Source organism: Triturus cristatus, chromosome 9 (assembly GCF_964204655.1).
Source record: "Triturus cristatus chromosome 9, aTriCri1.1, whole genome shotgun sequence".
In the NCBI taxonomy this organism is placed as follows: Eukaryota; Metazoa; Chordata; class Amphibia; order Caudata; family Salamandridae; genus Triturus; species Triturus cristatus.
The window spans coordinates 1,057,658,819-1,057,678,011 of NC_140592.1; the positions used below are offsets into that span (position 1 = coordinate 1,057,658,819).

The 19,193-nt window shown below is 43.7% G+C and overlaps 1 protein-coding gene across 6 annotated transcripts in view; it reads left to right on the top strand.

Annotated features, from left to right (window-relative positions):
• Positions 1 to 19,193, top strand: part of MIA2 (MIA SH3 domain ER export factor 2) — a 635,554-nt gene that overhangs the window by 490,319 nt on the left and 126,042 nt on the right. For all 6 annotated transcript variants that reach the window (XM_085626929.1, XM_085626930.1, XM_085626931.1 and 3 more), the window contains exons 18-20: positions 197 to 335; positions 9,414 to 9,515; positions 9,589 to 9,649. In XM_085626929.1, the coding sequence (XP_085483055.1) occupies positions 197 to 335; positions 9,414 to 9,515; positions 9,589 to 9,649 (302 nt within the window). The remainder of the gene's footprint in view (positions 1 to 196; positions 336 to 9,413; positions 9,516 to 9,588; positions 9,650 to 19,193) is intronic.

Genomic DNA, 19,193 nt, shown 5'->3' on the forward strand with positions numbered 1-19,193 from the left:
TCACAGTGATTTTATCTGCCTTACGTACAGAAGCTGGATTGTCAAACAAACTAAACAGAAGTACAGAACTTCTACTGGTAAGTGCAGCATTCTATTCAGCTGGGACGATTCCCATAGAACAGCATAGTTCAGAATTTACACAACTGCCAAATTCTCCTTGATGTCAAGTGACATTAAAGTTATGTTTTTTTGGCAGAACGCATTGACCAACTTCAAAAAGAGCAAACGACTTTAGACTCCGAAAACTCCCATTTTGAGTCTGATGTTCAGAAGCTGCAGCAGAAGCTGAAAGTCATGACTGAAATGTATCAAGAAAATGAATTGAAACTTCACAGGTACCACAACATGCGTGGGCATATTTTCATTGTCACAGCATTTGAGTTTCACATCACGTTTATTGTTTTTTTTTAATCTCAGTTGTTCTTATGATGCTGAAACTGTATTTTATATTTTTGATGTTGCTTGTAGTGTACACAGTATTATGATATGCTGCCCATTTAGTGCTTTGTGTTTGTTTGTTACATAACTGTTACATCATATTTGTTTTGTCTTTTTGTTTCTTAAAACATGTGCTTACTCCAAGCATTTTGGCACATCTTATTTTATTATTACATCGGTTTATTTTTTCAGACGATTTATTCTCCTCCGTAAACATTGTTTTCTGGTTAAGAGCTATTATGAAGCAATAGAAATGGCAAACATAGCTCCTAAATCTATTGACTACCTGCTGACCATCACCACCTTATGTGTTAGGTTGATAAGCTTTTCAAATGCAAAACATTAGAATGGGTGTAGTATAGTCCAGATATGGTGCTGTGATTCAAGCTGTGGGTGCCTTTCTGGTGATTAGTAATGATTCGGTCAATAGTGTGTCCCATATTTACTTTCATATTCACTTTTTTTGATGATGGTGGAATAAATACAAAGGATTGCTTGTACAGTCTACCTTCTTTTGTTATATTATGGCCTTAGTTCATGGAGATATGTTCATGGAAAAAAAAAATATTCATCATTGTGAGGATTTCTACTTAAAAGCCCTAGCACCTCATAATCTGCTGGAAGTAAACACAACATGACTAAAAAGTTAATACTACCAAGTAGATAAGCCCAGCTGCAACAAACCTTTTGGATTGGTTACTTAAAATGAGGCAGAGAACCCTCCAGAACAACTCATTCATCATAAGAGAATCAGGACCCAACATCAGTTTAGTGTATGTTCTCTAAGAATATGAAAAAAAAAGAAATTAGTAGGTGCTGATGGCATTCTGTCAGCAAACAACCATACAATGGAGACTGCACCATAAACACCATGCAATTATGACTGTGATTACTGTGAGTGTCTCGCAGAGGATGATTGTCTGTCTGCAAATAGTCAGCGAAAAAAATGTGATGGCACATGGAAATATTAAACGGTGTGCTACTATATAGAGGATTGATAGCCCCCTCAGTACGCCGTCAAAGTGATGAGACTTTTGTATTTTCTTACTTTAGAGGGTGTCTAAATAATTGTATATTTCTGTAGGGAAATATTTGTAGTGCAAAAGCTTCATCTTTAACAAACTTGATTCCTCATTTTGATGCATTTCACAGATTATTGGCTTTAAACACAGGGCTCTAACTATGGTCATTCCTTTGTTAGGGCACATTATTACATGGAAAGTTTTTTGTTTTCACAGTTTCAGTCAATATATGAATTTAAAAAAAATAGCTCTCACTACTAATCTATGTTTCAGGACCCTGAGAGAAACTAATTCAACTGCTATTCTCCAAATTTAAATCTTCACTAAAGTCACATATTACATCAGGAAGATATTCCAATAAGCGTTGCCACTTGTTCAGTTGAAAAGAATTATTTTGAAAGCCACTAAAATCCATCCGCTTATTCTAACTTTTTTAAGTACAGGAGGATCTGTTGTCATTGTTGCCCATTCTGCGCCATAACATGTAGTTCTTTAGGCATTAGAGTTTCCTTGGGGTTTGACGTGTAGACATTAGTGTATAGGAATTGTCTGAAAAGTGGGTGAAGATTTTGAGGTATGTTTTTAATTTTCTACTAGTTTGCCTCCTTTTTGGTTTTGCAGCATTTGCTTGAGGGAGACATGATTGTAAATAAGCATGCTGATTTAATCTCTCTGACATTTAACCATGAATCGGTGTGAAGCCAGAAAAGCCTCAAGCCCAAAAGACTCAGATTAGAGAGGGTATAGAAGAGTCCTTACTTTGTTCTTCTTCAGATACGTATTTTGAGGCTGAGTGTTGAGGTTCCAGATCTGATGATAAGTTGGCACATATAATCATAATAGAGAACTGTATGAGACTGTATCATCAAAGAAATGTAAGCTCTTCAGCTTTGTGGACATCCGTCTGAATACTGCATTGATGATCATTATCTTATGCATCATCTGTGTGCATCAGTAGAATCTTTGCTTTGAAATCTTTTTTCTCTGTGTCGTTGTCCAAACTAATTTACTCAGTATCTATTTTTATTAACTGTATTCATGCAGGTCCTGATGCCATCTGCTGCAAAGGGTTTCATTTCCTATCTGAACATTGCATTGGTATTTTTCACAATGAAGGGGAGGTTAGCTTTACGGATGTATCTTTCTCAGCCATCGCTATCAAAATCCTCGTTCAAAGCAATAGATTGAACATATGTCAAACATAAAGACCATTAGGCATTGAGATGAACTTAAGGTTTTTTTCAAGCTAAGACATTATTTGACACCAAGAGACTCTAAGGGTCCCAAATCATGCACAGTGCTCATAAGCGGTTGATAGTGATGACATTTGTTCCTTCAGAGGTACTGGAAAGAGAAGAGGCAGAGAGTACTCGGTATGTCTGCAAATAACCCTTTTTGCTGGAGCGATCATTGTTTAGACATACTCCACTATTGGTTTTGCTAGTCTAATTTACATGTCTGCACAGAATGTAGTCCATCTCTTTACTGGTCACAAGAGACTTGGGGGCTTATTAAGTTTATGACAGGCTGTGCTACATTCTGCTTAAGTCAGTCTAGGGATGTACTCCACTCGCTTGGCAGATTACAGGCTGCTGAATTTAGAAATCTAAATCAGGCGGGGAAGAACTCTTTACATTGAGGATACACAGCAACTCTTCAAAAAGTACTGAAGCTTTGCAATGCAGGCGCCATGTTTAGTAAGCCTTAAGAGCATATTTTTGTTTTTTTTTCAAAAACAATCCCCCAAAGCAAGAGTTTGTTTCTGAAAAGCAAAAAATAATGCTTGTTATTTGATAGGAGTATTTGTGTAACCCATGGGTTATTAATCTTATTTCCTGTTCAGGGCTGACCGGCTTTCCGTAAATGTCCCAAACAGGAACGTATGATGTTGGAATGTCCTCCTTCAACAGTGCTGACGGTCTGATATCCATAGATCTATGGCCCAATGTCACTTGTGCCTTTGGTCAAATTTTTCTGTTGTCAGACACATGATGGTTTCCACAACTCTAGTGAGAGTGGGGGGACTGTTAATGTGGCGAACCGGATTCTCAACCATGTTTGTGGTGTAAAACTCTGTCTGCAAGCTCGAAATAATCCTGCCAATGTTTGTAGAGGGAGATATTAGATTGCACTTTAGTCTCATGCACTCTGACTGCTACTCCTTAAACAACTATTCTGTTCCACAAAGAATTCCTTTACTCTGCCAATAATTTCTCTTCCTAGTCTGGTGAACAAGTGCAAAGTTCATTCAGTTGATTAATTTTTTGTTGGAGGCCATATAGACCACATTTTCATGGCCTCTGTTTTTTTTCTGCACAGCAACAGCAGGAAGCTCGATTACGGTTTCTGCAATAGTTGTGATTGCCTTTAATAGTCCTGGCTATTGGACTATGTGCTGCTTTTTCCAATATGAATCTCCTAATATTAGGGGCCCAGCCGTATCCCCCCCCATTTAACACTTTCACTCTTCCTTTTAACAAATATGCAAAAATCAAGGTTACAGAATTGCTAGGTAAAGAGTGTGGCCATCATTGATTTACGAATGCCCTTAGGTCTTCTCTGGAACCTAATAAGTAGCTTGAATGAGGTGTACTACAGAAGAGCATCTCAGAAGAAATTCTCTTAAGTCAGCTCGTCTCACGAAGATTTTGTAACATTAGATACGCACCTTTTTCTCCCTGTCTGTCCTGGTGAGCAGATAAAGCTCCCAGGACCACTCAGTAGTGCACCAACTGCCACTGCTGGTCTTCCGAACCAACAGACGCGTTGTGGCCTAAAGAAAAAATACTACTTTGGACATGCAGTAGATTGGTTAAGTATAGGTGAAACTTCCCCCCCAAAAATTAGGAACATAATGGAATGCTTTGATGAGAACTTTGTATACACACTCTGTGTCTAGTTGCATTAGTTATCCAAAACTTTCACAATAAACGAGCCGATGTCACTAATTCACAGGCCCGTGTGATTTATTTAACTTTTCTTCATTTTATTCAGAAGAGTGTTTGATGCATTTTAGTCATGTCATAATAAAGGGCAACACATGATTGTACAACTTATTTGTCAACAATATAAATACACAGATTACAAAACGACACTTGAATCTCCAAAGAATCATATGTGCAAAAAACAATATAAACATATATACTTATGACATATGTGACCAGTCCCTACTAAAATCTTAAACACTGGGCGGAAAGTTTAAATTTCTCCAACTGAATGTCTGTTCTCTCCTGCCAGTGTATGTAGCTCTGGAAACTTTGATTTGAAGTGTTGTCAAAAAGAGAGTACTAATAATGTGAAATCCTCCTAAAGCACACTGCAGGAATCTTATTCCAGAAGCTTGGGTCAACTCATTTCAAACCCTGAAATAGTTGTGGGGTTTTCATCAGGACTTTGACATGGTCGTGTCTTCAGTAATTTGAACTTGTCCTTAGTGGAAATTTTCCATAACAAATCAGGTGCAGAGCCTAAATTGTTGTCCGATTCCTTTGTCTTTTCAAAAACTCTGATTTTCAGTTTAATGGTAACTTCCATGCCCCATAGTATGAGTTTGAGCTGAAATTCTTTTCTGCATCCGTTCTCGTACTGCGTGCCTTCTCGCTGATGAGAACTTTGGCAACAATGTTATCATTTTGCCTGCAACAGTAGTTTCACTAAGCTTCAACAGTCCTAGAGTCAGTTAAAAACCCTGTACCATTTTCATCTCAGAAGACCTTGATTAAGATGGTGATGGGGTATTGGAGAGTCCTGAAGAGAAAGTTGAATAGGCAAGTTCTTCTAAATTTTGTATGGCTTGATTTCATAGAGTTGATTGCGTTTGTGGTAGGGCCTCCCTCTCCATTAGAGAGTCTGTGTCCACTGTTGTCCTCAGAAAGATCAAGCGTGCAAGCCTCTGCTGGTTGACACCCTCAAATTATCAAGATGAAGAAGCCATGCACATCCCCTGTGGTAAGCAAAGTAATTCACACCAAGCACATGCAGGTACCTGAAGGAACAATGTACTCTTTTAATAACCTACGGTAAGAACCCAGTTTCTTAGGTCTACGCACCGCTTGACTAAAAGGCCACACTCCTTGATTAATGTGGGAATAATTGCTATACAATACCTCTCTATACCTCACCCAGGTAAATGTAGACAATATCTAAGTAGGAATTAAATGTCAGAAGAGCATGGTAAGTAAATTCAGGCCAGTAGAAATAAGTTACCTGCACTGCCCCTTAGCTGGAACATGGTTACCTAGGAGATGAATCTAGGAGTTGACACACACCTCGAAGGTTAGAACTGTTTTTTTTGAGTAGAGAAAAGATTTATCATAATTCAAGAGGAAGGTTGTTTCATTCTTGAGCTGTGGCAGCTTAAAAACTAGGGATGCTTAGCAAGATTTAAGTGGAGAAACGCAGAACCCATTTAGAAATGTACAGCTGAAATGTGGCAGTCATAAATTCAGGGTGGGTAAATAGATGATATAATGCAATATGACAAGAGATTTGAAGACTGTTCTTTTCCCACTGGGTAGCCACAGTAGGGACCTTAGAATAGGAGTAATATAATCTTGATGCTTGGTTCTTGTTAGAGCCTAGGTGTAACATTATCTGTAGGCTGAAGATGTAACCATTTATAAAAGAGACTCAGATATATAGAATTTCCATAGTTCAAGTGTGATTGTATCGGGGCCATTATCAATCTGATCTGGTGACTGGAGAATTTCCCCAACCATTTTATGTGCCACAAGTAAAAGATAACGACTTTGTAAATCTGGATCTCCAACGATGTATGAGTCAGTAATTATCCGTAAGATGTGCGCCACTTTAACTGGGGTGGTGGACACCCCATGGTATTTAAAATAATTTAGGTTTCCATTTGTCAATGGTATGTTTAAGTATTAAGAGCTCTGTTTTATTGGGTTAAGGTTTAGAAAGTCTGTGGCCATCCATTTAATCATGACGAAATTGGGGAGAAAATCTCTAATTTCATTTCTTGGTAGATGAAGATTTGAGGTCTGCCAGTCTGAAAATCATTTGTGCGTTGTCTTCATACGTGTAAAATAATGCACCCATTGAATTGAGGGTGTCGGAGGAAATCAGACTCAGAAAGCGTCTCCAAGCATGTCTATTCTCCCAGTAGTTTTGGGTCATTTTTTAGTACCATAGGTGCACAATCTGACTCTCACAGCAATGGGAAGCCTTAAGGTAGCTATGCTCTTTATAAGTCAAGATAAGAGGGTATGGGACAGAGGCGGCGTATACACATTGAAGAGGAGATACAACAGATACCTGGGGTTCTTCCTGTTTGATGGACTTTGCCTCTGACTGAAATGGCAAGATGCAGCATAAAACTGGTTTGTTAAGGGATAGAGCACTTTGATTACTCATAGGCTTGCAGTTGTGCAAAAACTTACTTTTCTGAGCAACTAGTTTAGGTACAGCAGGAGTTGGGCTTACTTTCATTTTGCATCTAGTATTCGCTTTGGTCTATCTTAATGTCTTAGAAGATCTTAGAAAAATTTCTGTCTTCCCTCAAACAGTAAACCTTCTTTGGGACTGTCCTTCACATACTTCTGACTACAGGCAATGATCACCTCTCCCCACTGACACCCTTCCGGAGTATGGCTATGAAGATGAGATGTAAGAGTGAAAACTTTTGTCTCTGACAGATTCCACCTTCCAAATTCCTCTAGCTGATGGGTTGAAAGCCCAGTGAATGGCTTGGTAAAGTTGTTCTGCCCATCCCATGGACGTCCTAACCAACCTTGTGCTTTTTTCCCCCGTTGGGTTTGACAATCATGCAAGCCCCTCATGAGTCCTCCTGTTTACTGACTAATAGACTTCAGAGCTGTCCCATGGAATACAAAAGGTGCAGCCTCCCTGCCAAGTCCATCCAGCAAAGGAAGATCAAAACTGGATTCCCAGCGAGTATTTGGTTCACAGATTTGGTTCATGCTAAGGAGCTCCTAGTACTCCATTGCTACTAACCTTCCACACTGGGCCTGTGTCCGAGGTGTCTGTGGAGTCATCTTGCTGTTTGACCTGTGATCTAGGAACCAAAACAGCCATCTGGGATGAGGAGTTGATCCATCACCTTCACAATTGAGAAAGGTGAGAGCTTGCATCATCCCTACACTCCCTATGCCGATGAGTAGCCTGTACTTGCCTCTCCAGTTGGTCTGATGAGTTTTGAGAAATTCTGACTTTTAGTCAAGGATTTGTAAAGCATGTCATGTCACCGGTGACATGACCGGTGATGGAGTTGCTATCTGCTTCATGGTGAAGTGTTCATTCGAACAGCCAGGTCTTGAGTCCTGAATTGCCGGAGCGATTGGTCCTGAGGTGCAAGGACAAGTCGTTCAAAGCTTTGCCCGCCAGGTGGCTTTGACACCTGGTCACCTTTCTATCACATGCTCTTCTGAAGACATTGCAGTTTAAAGTGATGGCCAAGGCCCCGTGCTGGAGTCAACTCACTACTGCCCTGGCCCAGTGTGGGAGCCCCTGTTCCTTGGGTACCACCACCAACTGGAAAATCACAGCAGGCTCTTTTACCCACAGACCACATAAACATCACACCTTTGGAGTATAGGACACATAAGCAGCCATTACCCCCTTCATTGACCAGTGGCTCCTGGACTTTGAGTCTAGTGAAGAACTTGGTTGGCCATACATTAGGTCACCCCTGTATGCTGGCCGTAAAGGTAGTAGGCATTTCTGTTTTTCTGTGCTTACTTGGGTTTCTTGTGTAGATATAGTACGACTTATCTGTAAAATATATTTTATTTAAAATTTAAGAATTGCCTGTACTTTCAAGTTACTCTTTCTAACCCCTATGCTACCTCTTGGAGTAATCTTTGAATTCTTCTACCCTAAGAGACTAAAGTGCTGAATGGCAGTGTTGGGAAGACAATTTCAGTGCAACTATATTCTAGAACACAGAAAATGACAATAACCCTAACATTTATTGACTGCCCTGGGATCCCAAGAAAATGCTTCACATTATAGAAATTGAAAATAGAATACTGCCTTTACACTTTTTGAGATCTCCAAAATTGGATGTGTTCATTGACAGGCAAAACCTAAATTGTAAGTACTTTGAGTCATGCATGGGCAGCGATACCCACTCTTTAGATAATACATTTTTTCAAGTGGAGATGCTCAGCACAGTATACTTTTCCTCACATGTTTGGGAGCATGGACTATGCTTTTGCCATTATGTTAACAAAGCTGTGAAGAAATAAGTTCACAAGCGGGCACTTAGTTTGTTCGGGCACTCCTCACAAACTGCTCATTTGAGTGGTGCAACATTTTTCATTTAGTGAATGGGATTGGACAAACTAATATGTTCCACTTACTCTCTGCCGGCCCTTTACTTTAGATGCCTTCCTGTAGACTCAACCCATCCCTTTCTTCAATTGTTCCCCTAATCTGTCTGTATTTTTAGGTATAGACCAAGAGAGAAAGTCTGAGTTGTGGGAGCAGATTCATCGATGATCATGACTCCAGAAATGTTACTTCTGATTATCAAAATATGTTCTGAAGCCTGGTCTTGATGCTCTGGGCACCCCTTGAGTCTAGAGGCAGGAGAAATTTACTAGTGTCACTTTACCCTCTGTAGTACTCAATAATCCATTCAACCCACCCTCATCCCTCCTGGTCTGAGGCTTGAATGGTTTTAATCTTCGGAACAGACAAGTCAGAACTCAAGCTAGGACAGTGCCAAATGGTGTTAATTTGCCACACATTTTTAGCAGGTCGAACGGTACTCAAAACCTCTTTTTTTAAAGGTTTTCCAGAATCCTGTCACTGGACTGCACTGAGTGCATCGAAGTAGTATTTAACCTTAGTTTTATAATATGGTTGAAAAGTAACTAACTATCTGTTTTTAAATGAAAGGTGAGCAGTGCATTACAGCACAGGTAAAACTATTACATTTGATTCTAAGTTATAACCATTTTTTTTCTTTAGGAAATTAACAGTGGAAGAGAAAGACCGTTTACAAAAGGAAGAAAAACTTTCTAAAGTTGATGAAAAGATTTATCATGCTGCTGAAGAGCTGCACACTTATAGGTATTTCTTCTCTAACTCAGAATGCTCTTGAAGCAATTTGTTATCTTGTTTTGACTTATTTTTGTATTTGCAGAACACGAGCAAAAGACCTCGAAGAAGAACTTGAAAAGACATTTCGATCATACCAAAATCAGGTATACATATCTATATGGCTTCCATAATGACCAGTTTCCTGCTTAACTATTATGCTAAAAGTTTCCTTTATTCGGGGTGCTCTCACTGTAATCCTCCGACAGCAGTATTAGATTATCATATTTTAAACACTTTTAGAATTAAGAAGCTCCTCATTTATAATAGGTTAAGCTTGAACATGCCTCAAATTCATATCAGTGCGATGAGCCAGTACTCTTACAATCATCAACGCTCAAACTACCATTGGACTGATGCTTGATATCCCTGGAAAAGAAATTTTAAAAAGGCTGGTACAGTAAGATGATCACTGACTGCTACTTACGTCAACCAGTAGAAACATAGAAACACTTTCAAAACTCCCTCTGCAGCAAAAGGCTGCCATATATATTGCACAAGTTAGGACCTAGTTGCCATAGGAAATAGATTTTTTAGTTTGCCAATAACTTTGTTGCATCTAATTAATCTTGCATAACTTCTTCTTGAAAGTTTTGGGATGATGCAACAAGCAGGGCTGAGAAAAAGGGGAGGCCCAAAACACAATTTCCCCATAGTGAATTTTATGGATCAATTCTGTTTATGATGGCCATAGCAGGTCAGTAATATACACAGCTACTTACCAACAACCCAGGGGGGCACCAGTATTCATTGAGGCAGGAGTATGTTCATTAACACAGCTATCTGCCTACAACCCTGGGTCCGGCAGCGTCGCTTAGGCATTTTATAATTGAACATAAATACCCCAATCAAACATGCCCCCTCCCCCCAATATCCTTCCTTAGAAATAGCTAAGTGGCCTGTAGTGGTGGCATATTGGGATTAACTAGATGGATTCACGTGTATATAGTGCTCTGCAACGTCGGGTTAGAATCGAGCTTTCAGTGGATTTGGCTTCTGCGAGCAGGTGAAGCAACTTTAGGTAGGTCGGGCATGTCAGTTAGCAAAATTCGTAGAAAGGAATGTTAATGTAAGGCACCCACAATTCGGGGTAAGAGTTGTGTTTTGGATCAACCGTTAAAGACAGTGTCTCCACAGGAACAACCACAGTTTGTGGAGCTAAGTGGTATAATCATGGATCCTTTCAGTACTGCATAGGGAAAGACTCCCCTGATGAGCTGGCCCCAGATCTAGTGTCATTTGCCCCCTGGCTTCGAGCAAAGCGGATAGTTCAAGGGGTTAGGAAGCCCCAGCATAGTGTTGACAGGTAATCTTGGAATTGAGGTGTTGGAGGCGTGGTCAGTATCTGTCAGGATTTGATCCCAGAAACTGGTTAATTTCAGGCAGTGTCACAGAAGATGGATTAACGTGCCAGTGTTTCCCCGCATCCCCTCCAGTACTCCTTTGAGCGTCCCATGCCTGGAGTGTCGCTGGGGTCAGGTACCAGTATGACACTATATTCTATTCAGTTTCGGTGCTTGTGTGGTAATGTGCCATGTGTTAGGCTCTATAGTAGATGTCTTCTCACTCTTTGGGAGAAAGAGTTCTGCCCAGCTCAGCCTCCCATCTCATCTGCCCCTTGTATGTTGTCAGTGAAAACCCTTTACCTAGAAGGGCGTAAAGTTCTGAAATAAGGTGCTAATCATCCTTGTTAAGGAGTACCTACTTTTCAAAGGGTATCATAGGTCTTCCTTCTTGGGGCTTAATGTTGGGTTGCATCACCCAGTGTTGTACCTGGAGGTATTGGATACGGTCTGTTTCTTCTAGGACGTAGTCAGATTTCAATTGTTTAAAGGAGACGATCCCTTGGGTATCAAATAGGCATCCTATACATCTGCAACCGATCTCCCGCCAGCGCCGGAACCCCTCTTGTTGCATCCTTAGGGTAAAATCTGTGATGGACAGAATCAGGGTTCTAGGGGAGGGGAAGGTAGTCAAGCCTGCACTAATCGCTACAGCGTCCCACACTGTGAATGATGGGTTAGTCACCTGCAAGTAACTTGTCCGATGCTTAGGGGGAAGCCAGGGTTCCTTCTATGTGTTGGAGCCCACTACGGCTTGGTCCATGAAGCACCAATGCTTTTCAGAGAGCGATCAGTTCTATTCTCCTAGGAAACTGAGCTAGGAGGCTTGGTAGTAGCACAGTAGCATGGGCACTGCCATTCCGCCTTCTTGTGTCGATCGATAGAGTAGGTGTTTGTGGAGGTGGGCTTTCTTTCCAACCCAAATAAATTTGTTAATTTGTAGTCGAAAGGAACAGAGAGTGTGTTTTGGCGGGATTAATGGAAGGGTCTGACAGAGATAGAGAACGTGTGGTAGCGTTGTCATTTTGACCGCCGATATTCTGCCCTTCCAAGAAAGGCGAAGGCGACTCCAGTTGGTCCCAGCGGATTTGCGAGGTGAAGGCGACATAGATGATGGATATGGTCTTAGGAATAGATCCAGCCAGCTTGATACCGAGGTAAGGTATGGAGTCAATTGCCCATTCTAAAAGAAACTGATTCAAGATCCGAAACTTCAGCATATTTACTTTAAATCCAGAGACCTCCCCAAAAGCCTGGTGTCCTTCCACAATTATGGGGAGCGAGGACATCGGGTCAGTGATAGATAAGATTTCATAAACTATGAAAAGGCTTAAGAGATGGTGGTCAAAGGGAATCCCAGGAACAGCTGTCCCACAGCCGCTGATCTATGGGCTCCATATACAAGACAAAAAGAAGTGGGGAGAGGGGACCCCCATGACGAGTACCCTGTCGCCTAGGCTAGGGCAAGGACGTCACCCAGTTGTCTCTTACTGAAGCCTGCGGGGCACTGTAGATACAGCAGACCCAACTGCTAAATTTGAGAAGTAGAGCCTCTCGCCGGGATCTTTGGGTTTTATCCATTTTTTGCCAGATGCGTTTGGTGTTGTCGCTACACTGGTGAGTGGGAATGAAGCCTGTTTGGTCTGGTTCAATTAGGCCAGGCATTTGAGGTTAAGGGTGAAGGCGAAGGGCCAACATGCTAGTGAATAGTTTAGTGTCTATATTCAGAAGGGAAATAGGTCTATAGGACCCACAAAGTCCTGGGTCCTTGCCAGGCTTCAGAATTATGGAAATTGCGGCTTTGAGCATGAAGTCAGTGAGGGAGGCTGTGTTGCAAAGGACTTGTAAGGGCGTGTGAGCAAGGGAGCCAGCTCCTGGGAAAAAAGCTATGCAGAATTGTGGTGAGAAGCCATTGGGCCCAGGGGACTTCACCGATTTTAAGCGGGTGATGGCCGAGATCACTTCCTCTATTCAAATGGGCTTCTCCAGTCCCTCAGAGTCCCGGTCGGGAGGGGAGTGAGTGTGACATGGTGTAAGTAGCACAAGGGGTACTCGCCAAAGCTATCGAAGCCTGTGTATAGAGTGCATTAGAAAGTCTGAAACGCAGATGCTACTTGTGCGTTGGTGCTCGCTTCAGTTGTTGGGCCAGTTTGCATCACCCGAACTGACCCAGAATGGATTGTGGCCCAAAGGCGGTGTGCTAGCATTCGCCTACAGCGATTGCTCCCTAGATAGAATTTGTTTTAAGCGTGCCATTGCATATTTCGCTCTGTCGAGGTCTAAGCATTTGAGGAGTAGCCATGACTTTTCCAGTTCTCTCCATACCCTGGGGTCCAATCAATTCTTTTCTATATAGCTTCAAGTTCTGAGACTGTCTATTCCAAGCTCTGTCTTTTTTCTTTTGGCCGACATTGTCTGCTGCTGAGATACCCATGAATTCCTCCCTTACTACTAGCTACAAAGCTTCCCAAAAGGAGGATAAAGATGTCTCCCCTGTGTCATTATTGTGGAGATAGTCACCGATCACCCTTCGGAGAGAGTCCGCCATGGACTGAGATTAGCGCAGGTAGTCCCTGAGGCACCAGAATGATGTCCTGGGATGGCTGGAGTCGAGGTGTTAACTAGGACAGCGGAGCCTGGTCGGATAAAGACCGGAAGCAATGTATATATCCGATACTAGGGCTTGTATGGCTGGAGTTGACAGAAAGTGGTCAATATGGGCATAGGTTTTGTGTTCCGTGGGGTAAAATGGGTAATCTCTTGTGGTGGGGTGTAATTTGTGCCAGACATCCTACAGTCCATAGTCAGTTAACCAGCGTAGACCCTGAGCCTCGATGGCCCTGGTTTGACCGAAGCATTCCATGTCAGTGTCCATTACTAAATTTATATCGCTGCAGATCAGTATGACAGCATCAGGGGAGTTGAGCACAGTCGCCAGGGCGCAAGTAAGAAATGTCTTTCGGTGTTAATTGGACGCATAGATGACAAGGATAAAATGAAAGGTACTTACCCTAAGTCTGTATGCCATTAGGCGTCCCTTGACTTCAGCTACCTTACATAGGATCACCCCTTTAAAACCATTTGAGAAAAAAATCACCACCCCGCCCTTTATAGAAGAGCTTGAGGGCCAGAGTTGGCATGGGAACCAATGGGACCGCATTTTAGGGATATCTTTGGAAAGTAGGTTTGTTTCTTTTAAGAGGCATATGTCACTGCCCGTTTGCTCTAGAAGGGAAAGGATCACCGCTCATTTATTAGGATTGTTGAGGTCTTAAACATTGAGGCTTATCATCTTAAGTTCCAGGAGAGCAAGGAAGGGGGACAGTTTGTGGAGGGTTATCACAAGTCAAAGTGAGGGGCATTGATACAGGAAAGCAACCTAACAATGTGCGGACCAATGTAGCCTGCCGTAGAAAGCCACAAGCAGGCCAACAGAGAAGGAGTGAAAACCAGTAAAAAGCATCCCCTAGGAGCTGTGGGAAAGTCCATTGTCCTTGGCTGTTAGTATGAGGTGTAAAAAGGTCAAAGCAGTTGGTCAAGATCACCGTTGAATGGTGGCCCTCAGCATTAAAAAAATATATTTAAGGGAGCATGTAGAGATACGCTGCCCCTGCAGCCCTAGTGTTGGGGCTAAAAGATTTAAAAAAAAATTTTTTTTTTTACTTCAATTTCACAGGATCGTATTTTCAAAACAAAAAAAAAATGGGCTCCCCTGTTTTATTTACAAACCCCTGTAGTGGGGAAGGAGTTATTTTATTTGGGAGAAGGGCATGGGGCTCCCCTTCCAGTGCCAACTTGGGGTACCTGGGATATAGAGTGGCTCATTCCGGTAGGAGACGTCCAGGCACATACCGCAGGCACGGTCAGTCTCATGAAGTGGTACCACCAGTGCCAGCAGGCATCCGTGAGGGATTTGATTTGGTGGAGTTGACCGTCTGATTGAAAAACCAGTCTAAAGGGATGACCCCAACTGTAGGACACCTCCTTGGAGCGCAAATAGTCGATAACGGGTTTAAAGTCCCTGTGGCGCTGAATGGTGAGAAGGGAGATGTCCTGAAAAGGTCCGATGGTGTGGCTCTGAAACTGGGTAGGTTGCTTGGCTCTCACTATCTGAAGAATGTCCTCTAGGATTTGAAAGTCATGTACACAGGCTAGAATATCTGTAGGTTTGACATTCGATCGTCTGGGTCTGCCGTGGGGATTCCTCGGAGACACTTGTTGCGGCAGGACCAGTTTTCGAGATCCTCTCCCTAGGCTTAAAGGCCGCCCTGTTGCTCTTCTAGGCGAATGATCTACTAGCATAACAGCTCCACTACTTCCCCCGCATGGTTTCATTATCTTTCAGGCTGACCACCTCACCTACTGAGATCAGGTCATGTCTCAACTCTCTCATCTCCTGGGAAAGGTTCTTATTGAGGTCTTGAATTTCAGATTTTAGGGAATCAAATAGGGAGTCCAAGAAGGCCTGGGTCACTTTGGCCTGGTCTGAATCAGGAGATCCCTTGGCATCAGGTTGCGACAGAGGCTATAGGTTGGCAACTGAGTCTTTTGCAGAGGTCGAAGTGGTGCTGGTGAACATCTCTCGCACCAATTGGTTGCATTGTTTTTAGCCGCAGCCATAGTTGGGTGCCCCACTGTGCATTGGGGTCCTGTGTCCCAGCAGTTGACTAGGCTCTCCCTTAAGGAGCCTATCCCATCAGCTACAATGCTCGGATAAGACGGAGAAGTGATGACCAGCAAGCGTATGCAAAACAGTTAAGGGTGCCGCAGAAAAAGGCAAAAGCAGGAATTCGACGGAGGTCACATTGAGCGAGGCAATGCATATCCTGTAGAGGTCACATAAGACAGTGGACCAGGTGGATCGCACTCCCTTTCCTCATGAGTATGCTCGTGGGGTGCAGCAGGTATGGGTGCCCAGGCCTGCCCGACCTCCTCGCCTCCCCTCCCACCCCCCCCACTCATCCCCGGGGCAGTTCACCAACCTTATCTGTATGGCTGTTCTGGACTGTACCCATGCATGCTGGTGGTTCACACTGCTGGGGATGGGGGGGGGGGGGTCTGGAGGGGTGGAGGGTGCGGGGGGCAGGGAGTGGGGGGGACAGTACAGGGGGCCTCCCATATCCTCTTTGTCCGTAGCAGTGAGTCGTAAGTCCCAGCAGGGGCGATGAAGCGGTCTGGGAGCGATCTTTGTAGAGAGAGGCACTTGTCCCAGGTGCAGCCTATGAAGTCCATGACCTGGGACCTTGTAGCAATATGGAAGGTTTTTGTGTCCTGGGCTGCTCCGCAGTGGATGGCACTCTTGCCTTCCTCAGTTGTCCTCAGTATATAAGGTGGGGAATGTCAGAAGGGTATTTCTCAATATAGGACCCGCAGTGAGGGGAGATGTGGCTGGGACCTTGTGTGTGTGGTCTCCCGAAGTTCTTCGGTTGCAGGGGGTATGTTGCCATAGAGAGATGCAGAGGCTTCCAGATGCCTTCACAAAATTCTGGAGAATGGGACCTCGCCACGCTGTCGGAGGCATCTGCACTCTGGGCCACTCCTCAACAGATGGTGTCTCCACCTTCGGTCTCCCTCCTCCTGCTTGCAGAGGGATGGTGCCTCAGTGGTGGGATCCCCAAAGGGGCCAGCAACAGTCGGTGGCACAGTCATATCCCAGTGTGCCCGGCCGCAAGAGTCCGTCTGTGCAGCAGCAGCACTAGTTTTCCAGGGACATGCAGTCAGGCAGCCGCCATTTTGATGGGACCACTACGCGCCACTCCGGGGGCCGTGGACACCCAGGAGGCAATCCACCTAACGGATCTAGTCACTCCGCCACTTAAGGTGTCTCCGATGTGTGGTTGTTGGGATTTGCCAGCGGTTTTATGTCTGGACCACCTCAGATCACCACTTATATGGTCTGGGCAGCGGAGGAGCACGAAGTGAGACTTACTCTGCCGTCATCTTGGCCACCCAATTGTGGATTTTAGACACCACTTCAGCCCAAACATCTGAACAGAATTATACGCAATTTGACAGAAAGCTAGATTTTTATCCAGAAAATGTCCTTTTTGTGATTTGGTGTAATTCTGTTCAGTAGTTTTTGAGAAATTAAGGTTCAAGATGTATGTCGATCTAAAACGTTGGGCTGAAATTTAAAAAACAAAATGAAGCCTTCTGATTGGCTGAGGGGGCTTTCAAGGTTGGCCGCAACATGGAAAGAAATGTTATGGCAGCCATTGCAGCACTCAGGACCATGGTCTTCGGTCCTGAAAATATATTTTTTAAAATAATTTAAGTGAGTATGGTAGGGATGCCCTTCCCCCAGCCCTTGTGTTGGGGCTAAAAGATGAAAATTCTTTTTCACTGCGATTCCACAGGATCGCAGTTACAAAAAATAAAAAACGACGCGCTCATTCCCATATCCTCGATTCCGGTCATCAACGCGGGCCGCTGGGCCTATTGACTCCATTCGGGCCTACGGCTAATGGAAAGGACTCCATTTATAAAATGCCCCTAATGTGGAGCTAAATTTCCACACAGTGACCACCACAAGATCTGCAACCGTTGTCTATCGCCAGAACACGAAGAAAAGGATTGCCAAGCCTGTGCCTCTTTTCGATCAAAGAAATCCATCCGTGATCGCTGGGCTCGATGACACGTTATGGCGCAACAGGCTGCACAGGTGCCAGAAGACATTTTCGATGAAGGCCCAACGTTCCAGAGGCAGAGGATTCGGAGGAGCTCGACATAGTCTCCGAAGCTGACGACTCCGATGACCACATCACTCCAGGTCAATGAGTGAGTACAAACGTCCCTGCCCCACCCGAAAAACAGAAGGCTCCGATCAAAACTTCGCCTGAAGGCCTTAGTCGAGACCGAAAGAAAACTTCAGAAGCCCCACCTGCGGGTCCAGCTCCGAAGACCAAGGAAAAGCCTTCCGGCAGCTCGGGACTGAGCAAGCTGCATATCAGTACCCAGAAAACACCTTTGGTACCGAAATTGGGGATACACATCTCCATTACATCCAAGAAGGCCTCGGCATCGAACCTTTCGGTGCCGAAAGACCATAAGGCCTCGGAACTGGAAAAGCACCGAAAATCTTCGGATCCGAAGAAAAGTTCCGACTCGGCACCGACTTCAAAGCCAAAGAAGCAGAGGAATCCTCCTACAGCTACAGAGACCAAATCAAAATCAAAACCACGCTCGGAACCGAAAAAATCAACACCGAAAGGAGACGAGCAGGAAGAACTGTTTTGGCCAGATCCTTTCGATCCGAAACAAAAAACATTACATGTGGACCCTAAAACAGGCCATATTGTTAGTCTTCCAACAAAGAAGAGGAAATCTGATACCTCACACACACCTGAGGCACCTGTGGAGAAAAGAGACTTTTCAACTTCACCCCTGAGACCCTCTTCTATTCTTCCTACTAAACATTTGACTCCTATAGATTCTCCTACACACTCTCCTAGACTGTCTCCATGCTCACCCTTACCACCACAGGATGAGAATGATTTAGGGGATGACGGTGGACATGGTAAGGATCCCTTACATGACCCGGATGATGGTGACTCTACCCCACCACAGGATACATGGGACGATTATGATGACCCCACAGATCCTCCAGACCTTCCTGATCCAGACCCATACCCATCTAAGCCATCCCCCTCAGATGACAGTATAGGATTTAGTCCGCTCATTGATCGGGCTGCGCAATTCCATGGTGTGGAACTACATTCCGACCACATGGAGGAAGACTTCCTACTGGACACTTTTGCTCAGTCACAAAAAGCAATACACACATTGCTCAAAGGTGTCATTAAACATGTACTAGACATATTTAAAGACCCTGTCAGGGCCAGGATTCTCGATCCTCAGATTGATAAAAAATATAAGCCTGCACCTAAAGATCCAGTATACATCAAAGGACAACTCCCCTTAGATTCTTTGGTAGTGTCCAATGCAAGAAAATGTGCAAAGAGTCTAAACTGCTGGATGCATCAGGTAAACGAGTAGCCAACCACTAGAGGATAGCTAACGTGCAAGCACTACTTGCCAGATATGACAGGGCTCACTATGATGAGCTTGAAGACCTTATCCAACACTTACCTGTCCAATACAAGGCCAAAGCCAACAATCTGGTCCAGGAGGGGCAAGTTAATTACAAATGCATCCATCAAATGTGCCCTCGATGCAGCAAACACTCCATCTAGATCTATCAACACCAGTGTCTTACTCCGCAGACATGCATGGTTACGCATTTCGGGGTTTAAACAGGAAGTGCAAACAACTATTTTAAATCAGCTGTTCGATCAAGAACACCTGTTTG